This window comes from Patagioenas fasciata, chromosome 4 (genome assembly GCF_037038585.1).
Source record: "Patagioenas fasciata isolate bPatFas1 chromosome 4, bPatFas1.hap1, whole genome shotgun sequence".
In the NCBI taxonomy this organism is placed as follows: domain Eukaryota; kingdom Metazoa; phylum Chordata; class Aves; order Columbiformes; family Columbidae; genus Patagioenas; species Patagioenas fasciata.
Window position 1 is genome coordinate 48,093,884 of NC_092523.1, and position 25,497 is coordinate 48,119,380.

The following is a 25,497-nucleotide window of genomic DNA, read 5'->3' on the forward strand; positions in this document are numbered from 1 at the left end:
GCCACTGCCAGTCACAGCATGCGTGCAAAATCAGACAAGAAATCAATTTTGCCTCCAAGTTAAAGTAAATGCAAGAATAGAGAGGAGTTGGAGAAGTGGGCTGCTTTTGTATTCCTCTAGCAAGGGTCTGAATCTAGGCATTTGCAGGTAATTCACTCAGATGAGATCATACTGTGGAGATGGGGCATTTCACATTCTTATTGTCCTTTCTGTTCTAAACAAAAACACTCTGCCATGGCCACATGCTTATTTTGTGGAAAGACAAGCTTTGGAGAGCTAGGCAGACTGCACATTAGCACAGCGGGCTGCAGGAAGACACAGAAGGTCCCCAAAGGTGGCAGAGACTCTCCAACCCTCTACTGAACAAGTCTGCTTGTTCCTCCCCACATAGCAAAGATGTGTAAGGCTTAGAAAAAGTGGAGAAACTCCTGAAAGAGAGAGGAGTCTCTGGAAGAATAACTGCAACCAAAGATGGGGAGATCTTTCCTGGCCAGCCATTCCTCGTGACTTTGGCTGCACCAGAGGCATCCTCCGTGCAGCAAGCTCCAAGTAGGAGCCTGGACCTGACTTAGTCACGCATCTTTGAGCGGAGAAAGAAGCCAAGGCATGGAGCATATCTTGGCTTAATTCCTCTAAAGCTATTTCATGTAACCCTGGCTCATTCTAACTGTTTTATCCATATCCGTGTCTGCCTATGCACAGCCCAAACCCTGGCTCCTGCTGCTTAGCAGGCTACTTGGCTCAAGTCATATTGTGTGCCCATTTAGAGCTCTCCAAGTCTAATTGTAACTACAACTCCATAATCTCTTTCATGTCAGAAAATCTGTACCAGAAGCCAGGAGGCAGAGCTAAGAGTCAGACAGTTGTAAAGCTTAATGATTCTCTATTTTGGCTACCAAAAGGGAGATGGCACGCAGGAACACTGCAGGAGGTGTACGTGTGCACATGTGTAAACATCTATATGACTTCACTTTACGCCGGCGCAGAGTATGGCCCTGTCAGAGTGTTTTTGGCTTTGTTAAGGTGCTCTGCAGCACACCAAGGGCACAGAGTAAGACCACATCACATGCAGGGACACAAAGGTAGTCCCGTTAAGCAACTGAAATTGCTGTTTGTGCCTGGGCAAGAATTCACACACCTCAGCCATAGAGGTGAGCCTCTGAACCCCACCTAACATGGCAGGCAAGAGCAAAGGTGTGTGCATGTCACTGGGAACCACAGATTAAAAAGAAGCATAGCAGGTCAGCACGAAGTTCTTGGGTTTCCTGAGGAAAGTTAAGACTTATTTAGGTATAAAAGGCAAGAGAAGCTGCTGGTCTGAGTGCTGGACTAAGGGTATTGGTAGAAGATCCCATCTAACTCCATTCTGGTTATTTACAGCCCCCCTGTTGGGTTGGCTGTTCTTCCTTTAGAATACCAACTGGCTTTAAAGCTGCCACGTAACTAAGCATCCCCTTGGGGTTCATAATGGTGGAAACTATTCAGCAAAGATTATTTTTTTCTTGCTTAATGCACCTCTGACAGTGTTCTTTTGGGAATTACTTCAGATTTTGAAAACAAGCTGAAGAGTAAGCAGCAATGAGATGCCCTAGGGTTAAGTCAGAAAAGAAATCAGAGGCTCTGTATTCGAGTAGTAACATGGGTGAAGAATCCCAAATCCATGGGATGTGCGTGAAATGGATTGGATAAGCTTGCTTACCCAGGTTTCAAAGAGCTGAACTATTGCACCTCAAGTTTCCATTTCAAACATGGATTCCATAGAATTACAGGAAAAAATTCCAGACCTGACCTTAACAGTATGTATAGGTCAGCCTCACATTGTTTAATCGAGACCTGCAATATCTCGACAACACCTGTGGTTTCAAGACCATATAGGCACTCACATGGTTTCTGGGTCAGCTCTTACACTTAGAAGGCAGGCAGAGGCAAAAACGCTGTCTTTTGAAGAGCCTTTCATCAGCTTGTGTCATCAGAGGCAAATGCCTTCAAGTTTACAACACAGTATTTGCACAAAGACTTTTTAGAGATAAACTGGTTGGGTTGCAGACCCTATGAGTCTGCAGCAATAAGCATCTGACTGGCATTTGTTACAACAGAAACTACTTCTCTAAATTAACCTTTACAAGGGGTAGTGGAAAAATGGCAATTTTGGAAGGGCTTTTGCTTGCCAAACTTCACCTGTGAGAAAGACAAGCAGAGAAAACAGGCCATTGTGTGCTGATGGTGCTTCTGAAAGGTGTACCATTAACTCTGCTTCCCACTCTCTCATTCAAACCCATACACCAGAAAGGGGAAGAAAGAGGCTCAAAGGTTCAGTCCCAGCTCACCTACAGAACCCCACACAGCCTTGGACCTTGCAGTTCTTTGCCTCTTCCTCTCAACTGGAAGATGGAGATAAGGTTCAGGTTGCCCAAAGAGGCGGTAGATGCTCCATTCCTGGAAACATTCAAGGCCAGGCTGGATGGGGATCTGAGCAACCTGATCTGGTTGAAGATGTCCCTGCTTATTGCAGAGGGGTTGGACTAGATGAGCTTCGAAGGTCCCTTCCAACCCAAACAATTCTATGTTTCTATGAGAAGCCTGGGTACCTCCTGGGCATGGGCTTACCTTCACAGCATAGGTGGTAGAAGGGTCCTTGGAGCAGGTGGCACAGTAATATATTGCATCCCCCGAATCACAGCAGGGCTTGTTGCACGCCAGCTTGAAGAGTGACCAGTTGTTCTCGCTGAAGCGCAGCTCGTTCTTCTGTTCCCGCATGAAGCAGTCCTCACATTTGGCAACCAGGCGGCGCAAGGACTCAGCATAGAGGGCCCCCAGCTTGGTGTATACCCCCTCCTTGCTGTCAATATTACTCAGGAGGTTGTGGAGCTGGAGGCTGGAGCCTGATGACACCTGGCTGGACACGCTGAGCTGCGAGTTTGAAAGAGACTGGAGGTTTCTGCTAGGAACACAAGCCCTTGTGCTCTTACCAGTGGCTGAGCCCCAGTAGCTGTTTCCTTTGCAACTCTTCTCCAGGGACTCAGAGGAGGAAAAAGCTCCAGGGTGGCCCCTCAGGCTGGCTGGGTGGCTGAAGGGAGGCTCCTCTTGGCGGCAGACATTGCTTTCTGAGTGGCTGACATTCAGCCTGGGACTGGCAGCACCTGGAGATGCCTGTCCCCCAAAAAAGCCGTCTGGGGAGGACACAGTTCTGCTGACTGTCTTCTTCTGGGGCAGAGGGGGTGGACAGCTGGGGGCAGAGGTGGGACCATCCTCATCGGAGGCAGGAAGGAAAGGGACAGGGGGAAACATTTGGCTTTCAGCTGGAGGGGGCGAGTGATTCGGCTCAGATGAGTGCCCTGGGAGACAGTGACACACAAGAAGATGCCATGAGTGGCCCTTGCAGCCTGAGAGTGCAGGTACTCCTCCATGTGGTAAAATACTGGCACAGGTTGCCCAGAAAGGTGGTAGATGCCCCCTCCCTAGAAACATTCAAGACCAGGCTAGATGGGGCTCTGAGCAACTTGATCTAGTTGGAGATGTCCCTGCTTGTTGCAGAGAGATTGAACTAGATGACCTTTAAAGGTCACTTCCAACCCAAACTATTCTATGATTCTGTGTCCCTGCCACCCTGACAAGCCAACTTCCAAGGAAAAGAGCAGCAAGCCAGGTTACATTGAAACCAATCGCACAGTCCTCATCTCTGCAAACCTTCACTGAAGTGATTAGGGATTTAATCCAGTTTAATACAGCAGGTTTGCAAAGCAGGCTGCAACCTGACTTCTAGAGAAATGCTCCCCACAAAACCACTCCCCTACAAACTGCATACACAGTAGTAAAAAGCTAGTAGCGGGTAAATATTTAAGCTGTGGTGTCATGCACTAAGAGGTAAGAACGAAGCACTCAGGGATATGAGGACAGTCTCTTAAACAAAGCCCGTTTCCCCTGGGAACTGCCACCCAGCATGGGTGATAAGGAATGACTCACTACATAGCCCCAGCTCGAGTGTGACCAGAGTAGCCTAAGAGGTGTACTGAACTTGTCTCTCTGCATCACACTGGGTAAGGATCATGGGCCAAGGCCTGGGATTTCGGCAATTTCCATCCTCCTGAAAAAAATCTGGCCTCCCCAGAAACCACTGCCTGTCCCACAGCTTATTGACAGAGCTCTTTGCTCAGAAGATTTGGATAGCTGGCTAATTTCAGGCAGCTGTAGCAGCTGTTTTCCTACCCAGGCCAGACTGCAGACAGGTAATCGAATTGCATGTCATGGAAGAAGGGGAAGAGGGGGGGGAAAAAAAAAGAAAATTGACATTGAAATAAAGAGCAATAATTTCAGGTCATGGAAACAGAATGAATGTGGAGTGGAGAGGTCTGCAGGGAAAATTAAAAGAAGAGACAATTATTTCAGAGAATATTCTACATTGCTTGAAGGACAGGCTGGACTCCTGATAAACTCGAGCTCTGCTAACACCTAGCATGCAAGCGTAGGCCTTGAAAGGTGCATGGTGGGGTTTCTGCTCCAAGCAAGCCCAATGGACAGCAGAATCTATTGCTTTCTTTGAACCCAGCTTCCAAAGCTTTGGAGTGGTAGCATGTCACCCCTCCTTCTCACAAGGCTGTCAGTGAGAAGGTTCAGCTGCCAGAAGGCACTTCCTCACAGTGGCTTTCTGCTTGCCCTGCAGGAATGCCCTGGGGCAGTTTGATATCACCCTGCAGCAGGCGCTTGTCTCAGTCACAAATCACAGCCCAAGTGACTCACCAGCTTTCATGTACAATCTCCAAGTGCAGGGGCTAGAATCCCCGAGCTCCCAGCCTGTCCTGGCGTGTCTGTGCAGCGTCACATGTGGTTCACAGCCATACCAGCTGTGCCAGAGCAGCAATCCCTGTTAGCTGCTCACCACCTGAGACCACATGAGGTGGGGCAGGTCCCCTGGTTCTCAGCTACCAGAGTGGATACCAACACAATCTGTCCCTATCTCTCCCCACCAGAGTTTGGTGGCATGACATCAATTTTCATTAGTCACCTCCCCTGCCAAGGCTGCCTGTACGCTCCTGTTGTAATACACCCCATCCCAAGCAACAGTGTTGAGAGACACCCCAGGAATGAACAGCACTGATTTTGGCTCCTACTGAAGATGAACTTTCCATTCAAGGCAGTTTTCTCACCCCATCTCTGATAACATCCTCAGAAACAGCTCTGTAAGAAATGTTGTGAATCGGCACATTTCTTTTTGCCCTAGTTCTGGGGTGCTGAGCTATCTGACTCCTGTTGGACCCTTGCCCCAGGTGTCTATTCACATTGGACACCCAGTCACTGAGCAACTGACTGCTCTCCAGTTTCAGCTGCTCCCCAGCTGCATAGTTAACTAACCATGGAAACCATGGCTCAACAAGAGATGACCCAAGCTTTAGCAAAAACCCAGACATCTGCATCATAACCTGCCTGGTCCACAGGAAAGATCTCGTCTGTTAAAACACTGTCAAAAGCCACAGGCAGGGATGGTTCAGTGCGGCATCTCTCGCTGCTCCTGTCCAAGGGGCTTTGACAGAGGATACAGCCAAATTTTTCAGCATGCAGCCCAAATGCAACTTAACAGAGGCACCTCTGCCAGGACACGCAGCTGAATCCCTGTTTCAAGAGGCAAGATTTACTTGACAGACAGAGTCTTACAGAACAAACGTCAGCACTGGAAGCTTTGGCAACCAGTCTGCACGCCTAGCCCACATGTGCCAAACTGCTCTTACCTTTTCTTTTACGTGCTGCTGGGCTCTGCCCCAAGCACAAGTTAACAAATGAAACCCTTTCACAACTTGCTTAATGGTTCTCTGCACCTTCAGCATAGAGCCCTTCTGCGTGTCAAGGGCTTAAAAGCTTCCTCTCCTTCATATTTTAACATCTGACAGCATAGCCAATTAATGTGAGCTCACGCCACTCAGTGATTGACTGCATAGCTTCTTGCTTGCATCAGCAAGAGAAATTGCATTTGGGTTATTCATCTAAAAACTCAGCTTTCCTGAGATGGGCTGAAACAGTTGCTACTGTTAGCAGAGGCAATCCTCTTGTCCCATGTCATTTCAACAGCAAATTGCTTCTGTGCCCAGCAAGTAAAGTTGCAAGATATGTGAGGTTTTTTTCCCCCTCTACAATTTCCTGGCATGGTGTCACTCTCAGATTCCAAGTTAGTGGTGGAAAAATGGAGTTTCCAGAGCTCTGGCTCTTAATTTTATTGCTGAACGTTGTTGCTCTTGGAAAGACAGAACTTCCACTACATGAAGGTTGCTTTTGCAAAGGAAATACTTTCTGAGCTGTTGAACATGTTAGCGCATGTCTAAGTTACGCACTGATGAGAGAAGTGACTTCATAGTAAGTATTTTTTAAGCTCAGTTAAACGAGTGCAGGCAGACTTTTTTTCTCTTCAAGAAATAACTGGGAACACAATGAGAGGGAGAGAACACCTCTAGCAGAAGAGTCTTTCTGGTAATCCTCAAATCTGTGGAGGACTTTCTGTGGCAGGGCTACTTGTGACCTCGTGCAATGCATGAGGCACAAGCAGGATAAGTACAATTGCTTTATGATGGACGTTTTATCCAGACAAGAGGAGAGCCACACAATTAATGATTTTGGCATTTGCCAAATTAAAGAGGAAAAAGCCCATGATGTTGGCCTGACTGTGATATTCTTCTTAAGTGCATCAAGAAGCAGAATGATAGGAAAAGTAGAAAGACGAAGGGTTGCTGGGGGAACTAGGTGATGGGATTCTCGTGATCCCTGCTCTGAAGATGCTTCCCCAGCAATGGGACTCAGGATAGAGGTAACTCCTTCCTCAGGAGTTAGGTCCAACACTACCTCTACTACCTCAGGTCCAACACTACCTCTCCCACACCTGACGGTCACTTACGGCCATCACTGCCGGTCTGCGTGTCCGAGTCGAGGCTGTCACTGGAACCAGCTGTGAAGCTGACGTGGACGGTCCTGAAAGATGGGCTGAGGCTCTCGGCAGAGCTGTTGCTGACCCTCTCCAGCTCAGCGTTATTCGGGTTCATCTTCAGAGCATGCCTAGAGAGAGAGAAAGAGTCAAGAGACAGATGGGAAAAGATACCTTGTGTGCACTTATGCATGGAGATTCAAGCTGAGAGCAGCCTTGGCTTGATCCCTGCACACCCAGACACTGTGCAGCCCTTTATCATGCCACCACTGGGAAGTGGGGACCCACCACTGTTTGCCTTCAGTGAAGTTCTCGAGGGAAGAGAGTAGCATCACTCCTCCCATTTTACAGAATGGCAGGCTGAGGCTGGGTGTCAGAATCCAGTTCCTTCATGGTGGAGGCATAAGTGGGAGATGAGTCTGTCCCTAGCAGCTGTTGTCTCCTCAGTGCATCACAGTAACAACTGGCAACTTCTGCCTCTGCAGAAAACAAGTGTCTCCCAAACTCAGGGCTTACCATGCAACTTTTAATATAAGACCTACAGTTTTCCATGCCGCTTCCATCTAAATAAATAAATTAATAAAACCGTAAACTGGGCTTACAACCTGTCAGGTCACAGTTTAAGTGATCAGTTGTAGGTAAGCAGGACTTTTTACTAAGATAAGTAATTTCCCCTGCATTTTCTTCATTTTTTCCTCCTTGGAAAACAGCAGAAACTGTTGAAATCAGGCAACACATCAGAGTGCAAACACTCCCAGGTTTGGTACCATTCAGACTCTCTATTGACCAGCAAATGAAGGTTATTTGTAAATATTTTTAAAGTAAAACTGCCAATCTGCTGACAAAATTCAACGTGCTGTTGATTAGGAATGTGAAAACATTAGTGGCAGACTTGTAAAACAGAAAAAGGACTTCCACCAGCTATCTTGCCGGAAGGTATCCAGTGTTTCCTAATCAGATGACTGAATGGCTGCTGAGAAAGACAAACAAAAGACGTGCACAACCGTTTTCTCGTGGCACCCTGTTCATGCACACAGGATCCCTCCTCTTCCAAAACCCTCAAGCACAGCAGAAGCCACGAGCAATTTTTATTTGAAGACTGAGAAATGTTTAGTTCCCCATCCAGACAAAGCACTTACTCTTGTGTCCACACCACCACATGGAGAGCAGAGTGTATGAGAAGCCCGGAAGAAACTTCTGCCAGACTTCCTCATTTGCCTCAGCAGCCTCAGTCTAAAAATACTCAGGGGCTGATGAAAATACAGCTCTAAAAACCACGTCAGGTATAGCTCAGCAGAGACACTGGTCTTGCACTAGTGATGAATTCACCACGACAACCCTCTTGGAGACGACTGACAAAACTTCACCGCACAAGTCACAGTTAAAAAATAGAGTGTGAGAGACACTTTGAGGCTTTTAGCTCTGTTATGATTAAGGCTCTCGAAAGTAACCAACTGGACTGAATTACTTTTTCTCTTCTTCTTTTCTTTTTTTTTAAATGATAGAGATATATCTTTATCCTACAACTTTCTCAGACACTTAACGTTTAGTAGTTTGAGGGGAAAAGGAGACACGGATGCACACCCATGCCAGTGTGCTGCCTGACCTGGCAAGAGTCAAGGAAGCGTTTGAATCCATAAGAAAAGATTTTGCAAGAGAGCTGGCTCAATTTGCACAGATGAGAGGTTTTCTAACACATTCCTCCCCTGCCTCCCCCACCCCCAAGAAAAGTCGGTGCATTTCAGTTTCCTTCCCATCGCTTAAACACAAATCCGCAGAGCTGCCTTACCATTCCCGCACTCAGAGGGAGATGGGACTTTGCTCGGCGAGGTCCAAGGTCCACCCCATGCAGACACACCTATTCCTCCAAGCAACCTGGGTGTAACACCGAGTCTGCCAGAACCCAGCCGGCTGCCGTGGCTGCCGAGCTCAGCGGCACAGTGAAGTCAGATGTACAGAGAGCCCCGTTTCCTCTCTCCCCGTACCGCCGTGACTTATGTAAAATGCAGTTCCTGAATAGGCACACCGAAATAGAAATTGTTTGCTGCTTAAACGACATCCTGCTCTTGTTTCAGATGTTACAGCCGGGCCAGCTAATGCCGCCTGGAAATACCTCCGCTTTACATCACCCTCTCTGCTTTACATCTCTCTCTTTTCCTATGAGCTGCTTGAAGCCCAGGCTGCAGCCTGCACAGATTAAAATAGCACCCACTATACCAAAGAATTACTGAAAACATTTGCTAGGGCCAAACTCCCCCATTTCAGTAAAATTCCACCCCAAGAGCTGAATGACTCAATTGCTGCAACAGCCTGTGGGAATCCTGATTTACAGTTGACCTGAACTCCCTCAGGTTTGCTGGTGTTCCTTCCACCACGTGTGACTGGAAAGACACGGGTCACTGTTCTCCATCTCCCCATTGTCACCAAAGGATATTGGAAATAAAGAGCATCAACCCATTTTAAACCTGAAAAAAATCACTGGAATTGCCCCCCGACTGGCTGGCTAGCATCTGCAGGCTTCACTCCCCTTCAGAGAGATGTAGCAGTGGTTAATTCTCCCCTATTTCAAAAATCTGTGCTCAGCACCTTAAATGTAAATGGCAACTTCAAGAGCAGCACCAGAAGCTCCCCATGTGCCAGTGCCTAAAGAACAGGTCACAAAAGTCAGCCTTCCAATCTAATAACCTAAAAAGATGGGATTTACAGCTCTGCAAATTATTTGGGCAACTTTAAATACACTGCAATCACTCAACACTCTCTGTGCAACACACTGACATATTCAAGCTACCCTTCCTGTTGACTATTCCCCCTCTTTCCCACCCTAAACAACTTCATCCAGCTGGCTCGCTGCACAATTCCCACAGTCCTGCCTAAGACAAGTCAAAGTTGAAAACAGTAGTCTTGTATTAAAACAAACAAACAAGCAAACACACACAATTTAAAAAAAAAAAAAACAAACCACACACACCAAAAAAACCCCACACAACCAACAAACAACAGCAACCCTAGTTTGCAGTTCTGTAACATTGCAAATGCCCCACATTGCATTTCCAGCCAGGGCATTCTTTGTCTTGCCCTTGACTCATATTTGAATGGTAGACTTGTTTTTAATTTCGCATTTCTTAACAGTTCAGTGTCCCACCTGTCACTGCTGTGGGACTCCAGCATCACTGGCTGAGCACTTTGCACTTCTCAGAGAGAGTGGAGACAAGCACCAAAGCATCACTTCCCTCACCACAGGAGATGTGTGTGCCTTGGGATATCACCCCTAGGATCCCTTGGACTCCAGGCATGCCTTTGGCTTGAATTCCCTGCCTGAGATTTGGCACGTGCATCTGGCTACATTCCAAAAGTGTAAGGGGCAGGGAGGCTGACTGGGGGGAAGGCCACTCAGATGCAAGAGCTGCGAGGCTCACACTTGCCCCTTTCCAGTGGTCATCATGCATGCAGCCTGTTGTCAGTAGCAGAGGCCCCATCACAAGGAGCACTCACTCTGCAGCCCCATCACAGGGGTTTCCCAGCCTTGCTGTGCCAGCAGGAGGGGTTGGCTTCCTCACAGCACAGGTGACAGGGCTTAGACAGATGATGGAGATGATGAGCTTTATAAATCATGCAACTGGGGAAGGAAGCAGAGGAGAGCAGAGAATACAGACAAACCACATGCTAGGAGAAGGCTGGTGATAACAGCAACAGGACACCCCCTCTAAAAATAAAATACTGGAACTAGCATATGGCAGAGAGAAGAGCCAGACTACATTACAGCATCAAACACAACACATGGCTGGGCATAATTATTTCACAAGAGGAAGTTCCGTTGTACCATATTCTTGTCTATCATGAAACATGAATAATTATATCTTCCTCCTCCCTCCACTGCTGTTTCTTCCAACATCTTCCCCTGGGTGCACATTTCAATTTCCAACTCTGTGCTTTTTCAAGTGGTAAGATAGAAAAGCAAATGGCTTTCATTTTAAAAGAAACAATGTCTCCTAAAAGATTGGCTGATAAAACAAAACCTTTTAAAAATGATCCACTGGCAAAAGCAGCATGAGAAATTTCTGATTAGTTTCAAACAAAAAACACAGGGGGAATCCAAAAGGTGCATTACCTCCCTATCCTGGAGTGCAATTCTCTCTCCTGTTTGATTCACACCCTCCATTATTTGCTTTATTTACTTATTTAATTATCAATTATGGATTTAAATGGATTCCATCTGGAGCTTTTTTTTGGGGGGGATTATTTATTATTATTTAACTTATTTTTCTTAAAGAATAATAAATCTGGCTTATCCTAGACTAAACACAGCAAGTCCCTGCATGCATGCATGATGACCACTGGAAAGGGGCAAGTGTGAGCCTCGCAGCTCTTGCATCTGAGTGGCCTTCCCCCCAGTCAGCCTCCCTGCCCCTTACACTTTTGGAATGTAGCCAGATGCACGTGCCAAATCTCAGGCAGGGAATTCAAGCCAAAGGCATGCCTGGAGTCCAAGGGATCCTAGGGGTGATATCCCAAGTCCCTGCTATCAGTCATGGAGAAAAGGATCAAAATTTGGGACCCGCATGATATCGACTTGCATTTGTAATTGCCACAGTGGCTCCATATAGCCAGTCTGCTTTTGTCACCAAGGTACACCCTGACACCAAGGTCCAAAGAGAAATGAGTGCCTCAGAAATGGTAAGAAAAGGGGAATATTCTGTTCTAGTTGCAGCACTGCTCCATCTCAGAGCAGTTCTGGGCAAGAAACACACAGCAGTCCCACCAGCCAGCATCACCTGCCCAGCGAGGAGCAAACCTGGCTCCTTTCCTGGTGATCAAATTCCCAACATAGTCATTTTTTTTTGTAACACTTGTTTTCTGTTCCCTCTGGCAACAGGCAGCAGCAGCAGCACCATAACATGCTATGTGGCACATCTCAAGCTCACTGGGCTTGGCTGTTTCCAGAGATGGCAGGTGTCAAGATATGCCATGCTAAACACCTTTGTTACCCACACGAGTGCATTCAGCAAATCTCAGAAGCTATCTATCGTGCTACCTTTTGAAGGTGTCATTAATTATCATAAAACCAGCTCAAGATGCAAAACAGCATCACTGCTTCCTTTCTTTAAGAGGCACATGGAACAAATTAACTGTCAAGGTTTTGCAGGCTAAGAAGAACCATTAGGATCTTTTAGCATGACCCTCTGCGTAAGAGAGACATAAATTTCAGTAAAGATTCAACCCTCCTGTCAGGAAATTGAAGGCCACACAGGAGCATTTCACACCAAAGAACCTTTAAGTCATCATTGCACATACAAATGCAGGGGAACCCTGGTGAGCCCTTTCCACAGCCAACTACCTTCCTGGCTTCTAGAAGAATACCAGCCACCATCTTCCCTTCCCAATCTCTTTCCTCTTGTAATTTAACTCGTTTTCCATTTTGTTTCAGACTGCGCATATCTTAAATATCTATAATCTTTCAAAGAAGAAGGAAAATAAGATTGTATGATGGAACAGTCACAAGATACCCAGCATAGCTTTACATAGGTACAAATTAATTATTTTCCTCTTCTTGTGCCAACTTTCAAAACTCACTAAAATTGCTCCTTCCACCATCATAAGAGACAGCTTACTGCAAACCAGAGTTTCTTCAGTGCATAGCAGGAATTTACCCCCTAAAAACTTTATTTCTTTTAAATATTAGAAGCAAGGTGAACAAAATGTACAGACCCTTCTTTCTCTGCTTTGAAACTAGTTCGAACACACATGCAAGTTTTCTTTAAAATAAGGAATTAATTATGAAGGTCAAACAGGCAGGATTAATTTTCCAACATGAAATCAAGTATCTTGCTATAGCTTAAGATCTAGAAGGAAAAAAGATGGTTACACACCTTTCCTGAAGCTGAAGTGAACCCTGATTTGCTAAGCCCCAGCCCCCAAGACTGTGCCATAACCAGATCTATGCTGCTTTCACCTCCATCCATCCATCAAATGAGCCTTTGCAGCTGTGCTCCCAGAGAACATCTTGGGCTGATGAGGTCTGTCTCTGCGAGGGACTACGTAGGTGTAACAGAAGTATTGGTGGTGTTTGTTCCATTACAGACAAACACATGCCCACAGACTGCCCAGGCCTAGAAGAGTGTAGAAGTGTCTTAGAGTCATCTTTGTGTGCAAGACCTCCTCCCTTCTTCAGGCATTTGGCTGCAGCTCAGGAAGACTGGAGGAGATATTCCTCCAGCACCAGGTAAGAGTCATGTCATGACCCAAAGCTGCAAGCAATGACTGGCCAGAGTAACACAATCCCGCTATGGTGGTTTTAACCAGTTGTGCACAAAGTCATCCCTCCCACCGCCATGCGAGGTAACAACACCCTGGTTCCTGCATTGACACGCTCAGAGAAGTCATGCTTGAGACAAAAACGAGAGCACCCTCAAAGCAAACAAACAAAGCAGCCAGCTGAGTTTGCATGGCTTGCAAAACCTGCCATCTGATCAAATGGCTTCTCAGGCCGGCTGTGCAGGGGTTTGGTAGCCAGAGGGTGGGCCACGCTCTTTGAGTTAAGGTGCCCCAAGGCTTAGCTGGAGGCATTGAGGCTTTTTAGGAGATAAATACATGTAGCACAACACATGGCCTACAGTCACAGAGGTAAAAGCAATGCCAGCACCTACCTTAGTCAACCAGCTGGTAGAGTTTATGGCTCTGCCAGAGCTCCCAGTCCCAGATGCTGCTTGTTCCCTGACCTCAGTTTTCCCTGCCCTCTTTCACTCAGGCTTCTCTAGCACACAGATGCTTTCAGGATGACTCAGAAGCGACTGGTACAGCGGGCACATCCTGCTCACACCAAGAGCATGAAACCAGAATATGCTCCACATCCCTGAGTGTAACTCCACATGCAGGGCAAGAGCAGGGCATGCTCCTGCCTTGGAGCAAAGCTGATCCAAGTAATCCAGCCAAGGAGACACCCTGACACATCAAGGAGCCCCCCACCTTGACTCCCAGCCCTCACAAAGACACAAAGGAGACTCCAAGCCCTGCCAGGAAAGCCCAAGACAGACAAAGGGCTCTGCATGGCTGCTCCTTCATAAGCAGAAAGAGATCCTAACACTTCAAGTAGAAAATGCTGCTGGGATATATATTGCTGAGTTTGAGTGCCACCACTCTTCTGGCCTGCCCAGTGACCTCTCCTCTGCAGGGGGAAGGAATGAGGTTCTGGAGGACTTTCAGCAGGCAGCTTGGTGTTTCTTAAATGATCATTGCTCAACAGTATCATTTGCCAAATATTGGCAAATACAATCCAAAGCCACAGGCTAACAGGAGACACCAAGTAGCAGCAGCCATGAAAGAAAGGTCATGGGGTCAAAGCTAAAGCACATCTTAGCATTCTCGTTGATTTTAAAGGCAATGAAACTCATTTGTGTGCTCACTTGCTTGTGGATCTTTTCTTTCCACTGTCAGCAGCAATCATGTAGCATCATAGCAGGGAGCTCGGCATTAAGAACTAGGGCCTCCCTTCCCTCTCAAAACGAACTTTTTTCACCTCTTGATCAATTTAAAACACTAGTTCCTGGGGCTAGCCAGCCCTAAAAACGCTGAAAATTCAATGTGAGAACAAAACAAAGGATGGTCTAACTCAACCGCAGTCTCAGCCTGAAGGTCACTGATACCTACACATAAACTCAACTATGGAGCCCAAGAGCAAGTTCTCCTCTGAACACCCATCCCTTCTTCTTTCAACTTTTAAATCAAGGAGCTGGAGTCACATCTGTTGTGCAATGCACAGTTCCAAGTAACAAAACTGGTGCACACAATAAAGTGAATCCAGGACACTCGCAGAATGTGAAAGTATCCAACCCCACTATGATCAGAGAATATAATCCATTAGTTGCATGGCAAGGAAATACATTTTTATTTCTCCATTTTATAATTCTTTCCTTTTTTTTTTTTTGGATACACACAGCTGCAGATACTGAATGCGCACAAAGTATCTGAAGCCTGTTTTCTTAATTGCTTAAGCAGAGCTACTTCCTTCCCAAATGGACAGCTCTCCCTCATTCACATTTGTTTTGTAGGCCCTGCTGTCACCCTGCCTGCAAACTTGACTTCAGGAGAGCGGGAAGGCTACCTAAAGCCACGCGGCTGCCGCACATCCTGAGCGCACGTTAGGCAAGCTCCAGTTACCTCTTTGCAGGTGAGGAGTCCTCCCTGGGAAATTGCAGCTTCACGAGTTAACCTCAAAACCAAAAAGACATTGGAGCCGAGCTGAAAACGAGGATTTCAGAGGCCCTCGCTATTAGCACCAAGTGCAGTTGCTTAAATCCACCTACGAGAGGAGCTCATGACCCCAGATTTTCTCTCCTATTCAACATCAAGTAACTGTAAGGAACTGTGCTGAGACAGAATGAAGCTGACATGGGAAACACAGAATCACAGAATTGGCTAGGTTGGAAAAGACCTCAGAGATCATCAAGTCCAACCCTTGGTCCAACTTCAGCCCATTTACTAGATCATGGCACTAAGAGCCATGTCCAATCTCAGTTTAAAAACCTCCAGGGACGGTGAGTCCACCACCTCCCTGGGCAGGCCATTCCAATGCCTGATCACTCTCTCCGTAAAGAACCTCTTCCTAATATCCAGCCTAAACTTCCCCTGGCAGAGTTTAAGCCCATGTCCCCTTGTCCTATTGCTAACTGCCTGGGAGAAGAGACCAGTTCCCACCTGGCTATAACTTCCCTTCAGGTAGTTATAGACAGTGATGAGGTCACCTCTAAGCCTCCTCTTCTCCAGACTGAACAACCCCAGCTCCCTCAGCCTCTCCCCATAGGTCATGTGCTCCAGTCCCTTCACCAGTCTTGTTGCTCTTCTCTGGACCCGGTCCAGCACCTCAATATCTTTCCTGGACTGATGGGCCCAGAAATGAACACAATACTCCAGGTGTGGCCTCACCAATGCAGAGTACAGGGGAAGGATCACTTCCCTTGTCCTGCTGACCACACTATTTTTGAAACAGGACAGGATACCATTGGCCTTCTTGGCCACCTGGGCACACTGTTGGCTCATGTTGAGCTGCCTGTCAATCAGTACCCCCAGGTCCCTTTCTGCCTGGCTGCTCTCCAGCCACTCTGTGCCCAGCCTGTGGCGCTGCAGGGGGTTGTTGTGGCCAAAGTGCAGGACCCAGCACTTGGCCTTGTTGAACTTCATCCCATTGGAATCAGCCCATTTTTCCAGTCTATCCAGATCTCTTTGCAGGGCCCTCCTGCCTTCCAGCAGGTCGACGCTGCCCCCCAACTTGGTGTCATCAGCAAATTTGCTGATGATGGTCTCAATCCCCTCATCTAAATCATCAACAAAGATGTTAAACAGGACTGGACCCAACACTGACCCCTGGGGGACACCACTAGTGACTGGCCGCCAGCTAGATGCAGCCACGGGCTATCAGTTTTTGAAGGAGTATATTATGGGAGACAGTGTCAAAGGCTTTGCTGAAGTCTAGATAGACCACGTCTACAGCTTTCCCCTCATCCACTAGGTGGGTCACCTGATCATAAAAGGAGATCAGGTTGGTCAGACAGGACCTGCCCCTCCTAAACCCATGCTGGCTGGGTCTGATCCCTGGTCCATCCTGGAGGTGCTGTGTGATTGCATTCAGGATGATCTGCTCCATCACCCTGCCAGGCACCGAGGTCAGGCTGACAGGCCTGTAGTTGCCAGGGTCAGCTTTGCAGCCCTTTTTGTGGATTGGGGTAACACCAGCCACCTCAGGCACAGACCTTGTTCTCTACTTGAATACTGGGACCCAAGACAGTACCTTGCATCCCTGAAGGGCTTTTGCAAGTATGCATGGCATTCAAAGAAGGATTTGCAAAGATCTGACAGCTTTTCAGTGTAAAAAAGTAATTACTTTTTCAGCCATGCAATCACCTCCCATGTTCCTGAAAGGCCACTGAAGAAAAGAAAAGGAAGAAAAAAAGAAAGAACAGGAAGCACCTCTTAGTCAATCAATCCCTGCAACAAACACCCCAATTGCAAATAGTTAATATGCCGCCACGCACACACAGGGCTGTACCTGGACTGCTTTTTTGGAGGTGGTGGTGGTGGTGTAAACTCCACACCATTGCTCTTCTCTTTAGGGTAATCAAAGGAGAAAGATGATGATTTGCTGATCCCAGTCTGGGTCTCCAGCATCGGGCCATCACCCACAAGGTTGGCACCAGCTCTTCCATTCTCAGCTCCCACTGCCCATGGGTGAATTAAGAGCTCCTGCTCCTCCTCCTCCTCTATCCGGCACTGCTTGGTCCATGCTGGAGTGTAGTATTTCTGCCTCCTGTCATAGGACGAGCCTGCCAGGCCTCTGCTGGACTCCTCCACAGAGACCCCGTTGACATGAGTGCACGGAGAAGGGGATGCTCCAAAGGCACCTGTATCTGTACTGCTCCTCGGCAGCAGCTGAACACTAGCTCCGTCATGGCTATTGTCATCACCAAACCTCCCCACAGGGGAGCTCACTGGGGGCACATGGTTCCCTTCACTGCCTGTCTGGCTGGTTTTTGACATCTTTGGGGGAATGGCTGGACTCTCAGTAACTGGGGCCTTGGCAGGAGCTGCCAGATGAAATTGTAGGCTGTTTTCACTTCCAGATGCTTGAAAAATCTCTCCAGGCTCAATGGCAGCTGATGAAGTCCCAAAATCAGGGTGGGAGGTGGGACTGATACATGGCCACTGAACTCCCACTGCCGAGTCAGGGCTGCTGAGGAATATTGTCTTGTGATCATCCTCCGTGTGCGCTGTCATGATAGTTATCTTTGCCGCCACCTGGCTGGTGGAGTCCTGGTATTCCTTCTCACCACCCAAAGTCCAGCTGCCATCCGTCCACATCTCATCAGCTTGATCCTTGCCAGTGCCGTGGGCCAACTTCTCCACTTTTGCCTGTCCACTGACAGCCTTCAGCTGCATCTTCTTCCTCTTGGTGCTCTCAGCATAGATGGGATCACTGTGGGGAGGTGAGGCAAGGCGAGAGTGCTGCGGCTCCACCAGAGCCTGCTGAAGGGTGCCTGAACCCTCAGGCCAGTGGCCTCTGGTGACAGAGGGCTCTCCAGCAAGAGGAGAGTCCTTGTCCTCCCAGGATAAAGCAAAGGCAGCCGTCTTGCTGCTGCCTGTGCTACCAGGGAGGACAACAGGCTCAGCACGGAGACTGAGCTTTTTCCTCTCTGAACATGGGGCACAGGGGAGAGGATCACCCTGGTCTTTTGTAATGCAAAAGGCCACATTCACAGTTCTCTGCTCCTCTTCACTAAACTTGACCACCCTGTCACTTGGCCTGGGAATTTCAGGAGCATCCCGCTGCCTCCATCCACAGGGAGCGGGGTTCTCCTTCTCGCACCCGGCAACCTTCCCCTCTGCACAACGCGGCTCCCGCGCAACTGAGCACTCTCTGCGGCAGTCCGTGATCAAACAGTACTCACCCCCCTCACTTTCAAAGCCAGAGGAGAGGTGACTGCAGTTGCCCTCCGAGGGAAGTGCTGCTCCTTCTCTGGCTTGAGAAGAAGGGTTTCTGCTGGAGTTCATGGTGCTTCTGTCTCCCAAGGTGGATGCATTAGGGCAGGGGCCCCGATGCGGCAGGACAAACTTGTCTTTGGCTCTGTCCTCCTGCTTGCCCACCTCACCCACAAGTACCAGGCTGTGGATGGAGACATTTCTCTCCACTCGACTCTCCAGGCTGCGTAGGCCCACCATGGAGTAGCTTGGAGGACAGCAAGACAAGCAGTCACTGGGCGGGTTGTGAAGGAAGGGCTTTCTCACACCACCATTGCCAAAATTGTCGAGGCAGATCCTCTGTGCATCTCCTGATTTCAGAAGGAGGTGTTTGCCAGAAACCATCCCCCAGCTGACCTGCATGGGTCAAAGAGACAATTGCTCTGTCAGGATGTGCATATGCAATAAGAAAGATAATTTTTTTTTTTTTTTTTGAACAAACAAGCAAAATACAACAAAAGAAAAAAGTCCAGCTCCACAAAAAATTCCTCTGGCATTTGTGATCTGTTTTGCTCTGTGCTCACCCCAGCAATAACTACTGCAAATCTTTTCTATTTAAATTACACTTGTCCTATTTCTTGGACCATTTGCAATCCTTGCATTAGTAACAATGGCAATGCACTGAAATAAGGCATTCTCCTTTCTCTTCCTGTGAGTTCGCTGCCAGAAACTTGTCCAACCTATCATCCTGTCTGCAAATCACCATGCAATTAAAGATTCAGAGTGGGAAGGAATATTTGGTCCTCCCTCTGCTTATTTTTGTTTCATTTCACACTACTGCCTGTGACTCCAGAACATAGACATGGATTATCACAGGTTATCCTGGGATAGCAGCTTGGCTATGCTCAGCAGTAGGTACTGGGGAGCAGGCAGGGAAAAATATTCAAAAATCTTAATCTGAAGGAGATCTATCCTGCTTGCCAAGGGAGAGAGGGAGTGGGAGAGGCAGGGTACCTGTGAAGCAAACCCCAGCCCCAGGGTGGCAGAACCTGCTTCCATAGTGCAAAATTCAGCCTAGGGCCAAATCTGCCTGCACAGATCAAAGCCCACCGATGCTGGCAGCCTGCACTTGTGTGCCCTTTATTCCTGGAGGAGAAGCAAGAGGGCAATGAGAGGCTAAGAAGAGAGCTGGGGAGCCCTGACTCTCCTCTGGCTCAAGGGTCGGAGATGGGAGCACACCTAAGCCACAGACAGGGCAACAGCAGCTCAGGCATCACTCCATGTGGCTGGGACAGTGCCAATATCGACTCATTAGGGAGAAGAGTGAACTGCCCATCAACTCAAACCACCAGGACTTGCCAGTTTGCAGGCAGGCAGCAGTGCTACACCCAGAGAGCACTACTGCTCTGGCAGAGGCTGGGAGCCCAAGCAGTTGGGCCAGGAAGGCAGGACACTTGATTCCTCATCTACAAAGACTGTGGATCCGGTTAGCACTGGCTGCAATCAGACAGAACTTCTTTCCAGTATATACCTTCCAAGGAAAATAACCTGCATCCTCATTTACAATCCGGAAGTTCCTAAACAAGCAGCATATTTTTAACCTCCTTTGCACATGCCCTGTGAGTAACATCTCATTCAGCTTCAGTCAAAGATACTTGGAGAAATCAAAATACAGCTTAAAAAAACCTGAGTTAAAACCAGAAGGGAAATCAAAGGGAAGGAAACGGTTTTAACAGATATACCTAGTGCTCACAGGGAGAGATAAGTAACGGGAAGTCATGCTTTGACTGGATTAATCATTACCTGTGACAAATCTGCATTCATATTCACATCCACCCACGCGTCAGAAACATCTGAGTTTATCATAGTTGGCTTAACAGCAATTGTTGGCTTTGAGAAGGGAGAGGTATTTACACCTTCGTCTTCTGATGCAGGGCTCTCAGGATTGGTCCTAACTCCATTCGGGAGCACACCACAAGTTCCCACGTCTGGGGGTGTTTGCAGCTGATGGGAACTCTTTGGGTTGAAGCAGTTTTTGCAGGAGCCGGGCTTCCAAACGTGTTCCACAAAGTCACTGCACGCAGACATCTTCAAATCCTCGTGGCTCAGACCCAGAGCCCTCTGTGTCTTCTGCACTGTCCTCCGCTGCTCATTTTGCATTTGGTCCCCAGGGCCGCTCTTAAAGATCACTTAGTTATCTGGAAAAGCACAACACTGTCTGATTAGTTTGGTTATGCCCCAAAATGGTAAGATTTTTAATAAGACAGCTGATAATTACACTTACTCTGACTTCATCACAAGAGCTTATTGTTTACAAGGCTTCTTTCACAGCTTAGCTAAAGCCCACACAGTCACTTAAAAAGCCTCAACTTCTAAGCATAGCTCTGTAATAGAGAAGACATCAAGCAAGCAGCATTCCTATGTGATTTAATTCCCTGTTTAATGAGCATGTATAACCAGCCTCGTGCAAGGTTTAGATCAAGGGTAAAAGAAAGAGGTCTTGGAAATAGCTGTTCACAGCCCCACAAGCAGAGACAGACAGGAAAAAAATCCTTCTTCAAAGTGGCATCCTGTCTCTGGAAAATAAAAAGGCCTGGAGATACAAAGACCAGAATCAGCAACTGTGTAACCAAGGGGACCGGCAACAACCTTCCTTCACCGAGAAGCAGCACTGTGATTACTGCCGTGGTACACAAAGGATTCTCTCCCACCCAGGGTAACACAGACAGACAATCAGCACGGCTGGGGCTGGCACTGATTTGAGCAAGTGCCTGGCAGAAAGCTCTTATCTGGTTTGCCAGGAGCCACAAATAAGTGTCAGCTCACTGAAACTATTGTCTGCAAGGGGAGAAACGTTTTGCTTTTGGATCACTTAACAGACAAGAATCCCTTCCCATCTTCCTTCTCCAGGAGGAAATGCCCCAGGAACAAGACATTCCTGCATTCCTGTGCCCCCCCTCCCCAAATGGCCAGGTCTGATGGCACTCAGTCAATAGCTACCTGGAGCTAACAACTTTGGAGGTACTTCAGAGGAGGACTCCCACAAAGCTCAGTGGATTAGGGAAGAGAAGATCAGAAAACAACTAGATCAGGAATATTACAGACAGCTGCTATGAGTGTCAGGACACACAAGTGTCCCACATTGCTTCCACCCCTAACCGACTTCAGGTCATCATGTCCCAGCCAGCTGACTCCAATGCAAAGGCGAAGAAAACTGAGGCTCCTTCCCCACAGATTTCTGAGTGAAAAGGCACTTTTACACCCCAATCCTGACTGCATGAGAACACAGTTTAGCAGCCTGATACTTCAGTGGTTTCCCCACACAGGCATACTGGAACACCACTGTGGCTGTGGACAACTTTGCACCTGCATGCACCTTTAAACCAGCCTGCACTTCAGTAAAGTCTCTTGCCTCTGGGCTCAGAGATGCCCTGGCCACCCTCTCCAACAGCCACCCTATTGCACAGTGAAAAGAAAGAATACCAGTAAGGGCTTGGGTGGGATCAAGTGAACTGGGGGAAAAGCCACTGACTCACTTTCCCTTTGGAAAAGGAGGCTTTGATCGGCTAAAGCACTAGTACCTCCAGACTCCTTCTACCAGGTAAGCTGATAAATCAGGATCTGCATCATGAAAGAGCAGAATAAAAGGGAATATCAATGTGATTCAAAGATTAGTGCATCTCTCTTTTCAGGGAGGGGACTGTTTTAGACAGGTTTTTCCATAGACTTCACAGAGTTCAAATTAGTCAAAGGACAGCAAGTCACTCTTGGATGTATCCCAACACCTTCAACACAATTAACAGTTCTTGCATGGAAAATATCTTTAAAAAATATTCTAGCACCATTTTTTTTTTCCTTTCAAATCTAACAAGCAGTGTCCAGCATCACCCAAAGCTGAACAAGTGTCCCGATGAGAACCAGCAAAGAAAAAAAAAAAAAAAAATCAAAGGGAGGAAAAGCAGGGATCAGAGCCAGAAAAATCTCTTCACTTCTGCTTTAATAATCGGCGCTGCCAACTGCCTTTTGAAGATCGGGATTTCCCTTTCTGCAGCTGAAGCAGCCGCTGTGTCTCGCTGCCCAGCACCCGGGGCAGGCGGGCCCGTGTCTGCACACTGGCGGGGCAGCCGGTACTGGGCCCCCATCGACCCACGCAGCGCCGCGCGGGGAAACCGGCTCGGCTCGCCCCGCCCGGGCAAGCCGAAAGCCAGGAGCTGCCTCAGAGGCACGCCCGGAGTCCCCGCGCTTCCCGGGGCACCGGCAAGGACCCGATACAAAGGCTACCTGTTACCTGGGACAGAGATGAGAGGATGCGGCACAAGGATGCGCCGGCGGAAAACAAAAAACAAAACAAAAAACCAAACCAAGCCAAACCCCAAACCCCCGACCCAAGCAGCTCTGGCTGCCGGACGGCTCCTCCGAGGCGCCGGGCGTCTACCGGGTTTGGGAAAAGTTTACCGGGCAGGGCCCGCCGAGGCTCCCGTTGATGCCTGTGTGAACCGATGGGCGCCCCGGGGCGACTTCAACCCCGTCCCACCCTCCGCCCGCATGCTCGGCGGGCACTGGCACGACCCCACCGGCATGGCACGGCATGGCCTCGGACCCCCGGCAACCCCGCCCCGGCCCCGAGCGGCGGCGGGGTCCCTCCCCGCCCGGCTTTGTCCCGGGAGGCGGTCGCCCGGCGCTGCCCCTAGCCCCGCTTCTCGCTCACCAGCCTCCCGCCGCCGCATCGGGATTCCGCTCCGCGCTGCGCCCGGCCACAGCCGCCGCCACCACTGGGCGAGTGGCAATCGCGACCCCGCGTGGGCCGGGGGGCAGCGGCCGCCCCGCCCCGCTCCGCCTCCCGGCCCGCCCCCTCGGGGCACGGCGTGGGCAGCAGCCCGGGCGGGGGCAGGGTGGCACCCCCCGCACACGCGTGTCTCCCCTTTGCACAAAGCACAGCCACCGGCTGTAGGAGCACATGCACCCGTCAGCGACCCCGCCATCCCCAGCAGCGCTCACTCAGACATGCCCCGTCTCAGGGACATCCCCTCCGGGTACCAACCCCCTCGCGGGGATGCAGGCACCCACACACCCCAGCAGCCCCGCACTGACCTTGACACACGCCATGCCTTTGCAGGGTCACAGCCAGCGTACCCCACACTCCTGCACCCCAACACCAGGCATGAGGATGGTCCTGGATCCAGCTGGAAGACACTGGGAGCCAGACAGTGTGCTCATCCTCACCTAGATTGCCAGACAAAGGCATGGTGAAGTTCAGCCTGAGGGGATGCTGCGGAAGGAAGAGAAGTTTGCAGGATTTGACCTCACCGTGCGAAAGAATTCAGGTGGCATCTCAGGAAAATCCCAAACCTCTGTTGGGCTGGGAGGCTGGGGATCATAAAAAGCGAGCGAGATGAGATTTTGCTCCCTGTAGTGTCTGAGCTGCACTTTAGAGCAGGCTGAAAAAGGAGTGGTCTTCCCTCACCCTCGTGCTTGCTTTGTGGTGTCTGGCTTTGAGCACCTGAATTCTCCAAACTTAGGAAAAAAGATCTCCCCCTGCCCTGTTCAGGGCCTTATCTCAGTTCCTTGCCACCTCTCCTTTAGTGCAACAAAGTGTTCCCAGCCTCATGCACTGCAGGAGAAAATAGTGGATTACAAAGGCAAATAGGCTTGCATCCAAGCCCTGAATAGAAAAACAGAAGCCAGAGATATGCACAGCACTTATCACAGAAAGAATTACCCTCTCGGGAACCAATCACCCTGGTAATTTCTTCTGCTTCAGGGAATTTGGGCAGTATTGCATCTTGCAAAGCTTTTTGCTTCCAAACATCCCGTCTGGCTGGTCTTCCACCATTACAGCTGTCTGTTCGTGCTCTCCATTCTTTTTTGATCAGTAAGCAGAAATACAGGAAAATACGGGAACTCCTCCACTTAATTTGCCATATTGCCATGAAGACATCTGCCTAACACACCTCCTGCTTCTTCTTTCAAGCACACCACTCGCAATCAGTTTACTGCGGCCTTTTGCATGCAGGATCCCAGTGCCAGCATGCCCAGTCAAATGAGTAAATTAGCTCTCAGAAATGCTTTCATCGTGACAGAAACTGCTCTCCTAGTGCAGAGCCACAGCTCATCTGTGAGAGGGGAAAATGAGATGGGAAAATGAGTGGCCCAAATTTCCAACTTTTTCCCTGTTCTAAAACGTTTGGGTGAAGGAACCCAGCTCTAAGCAGTCCAGCTGAGTTGTGTATGGCTGGCTAATTTCAGAGGATAGTAAATTTCCCCAAATTCAAGTGTCTGAATTTCATACCTGGAATTTTTAAAAGAGCCTCTGCTCTTTTCAATAAGAGCCCTATAATTTCTAATAGCTGAGGTGCTATGATTTTCTCAGCATGCCTTCTTATTGAAGAGTCAGGGATACCTTAGGGAAAGAAAAGCAGATTTAAAATTCATCCTACATCCACAGTTGAGCAGCTCTGGACCTGCTGAGTGAATGACCCTGAGATATTAACTTGAGGCAGGAAAACCTTTCCCATGCCAGAGGCCTTGGGATTACAGGATAATGAAAATTCTTTTTTTTCTAGTATAGTCATCCTGTTTATGTTCAAACATTTCAGTGGAAAATTGAATAACCTCAAATTTTCATAAAACAGTTGTTCTTTAAGGTCTGAGACCAAGTACAATGGTTTTTTGCATGGCTGTAAACTCCTGTGGCTTCTCTAGTACAGTATTCATCATTGTTCATTTTAGGTATTTTCTCAGTGACCAAGAAAACTTGCGCTAAAGAAGCCCCCTCAAGCAGAAAACAGTACACAAAGCCCGCTAAGATGTGACCACATGTTCTGGCCAGCCATATATCTTCCAACATATTGTTTCCCAGAATGCTGACTCAGCAACAAGGCACATGGCTCAGAGCAACCTTGATGGCACAAAGGGAAACTTTGGGCTGACCAGGGCTCCAAGAACCATGACTTGCTCGCAGAAGTGAGACCATCACTGAGCCTTCTTTTCAATGTGTCAGCTATAAGAAAAGCTCCCCAAGAACAGGAAGACAAACAGGCATAAACTAACAGGGAATCTCTATGTGGGCAGACAAAAAAGCAAAGGTCCCTGGAGGTGGGTTCAGCATTGCTCACAGCCAGCAAAACTACTCAGTTCCCAAGACTGAT

The 25,497-nt window shown here is 48.4% G+C and overlaps 1 protein-coding gene across 1 annotated transcript in view; it reads right to left on the reverse strand.

The window, feature by feature from the left end:
• The window catches only part of PRAG1 (PEAK1 related, kinase-activating pseudokinase 1), a 32,370-nt gene extending 9,208 nt beyond the window's left edge, over positions 1 to 23,162 (reverse strand). Inside the window, exons 1-5 of the mRNA XM_065837938.2 lie at positions 23,058 to 23,162; positions 20,153 to 20,547; positions 16,944 to 18,766; positions 6,878 to 7,035; positions 2,608 to 3,335 (exon numbers count right to left, since the gene is read on the reverse strand). Coding sequence (XP_065694010.2) covers positions 2,608 to 3,335; positions 6,878 to 7,035; positions 16,944 to 18,766; positions 20,153 to 20,509 — 3,066 coding nt within the window. The 5' untranslated portion in view covers positions 20,510 to 20,547; positions 23,058 to 23,162. The remainder of the gene's footprint in view (positions 1 to 2,607; positions 3,336 to 6,877; positions 7,036 to 16,943; positions 18,767 to 20,152; positions 20,548 to 23,057) is intronic.
• Between the last annotated feature and the right edge of the window lie 2,335 nt (positions 23,163 to 25,497).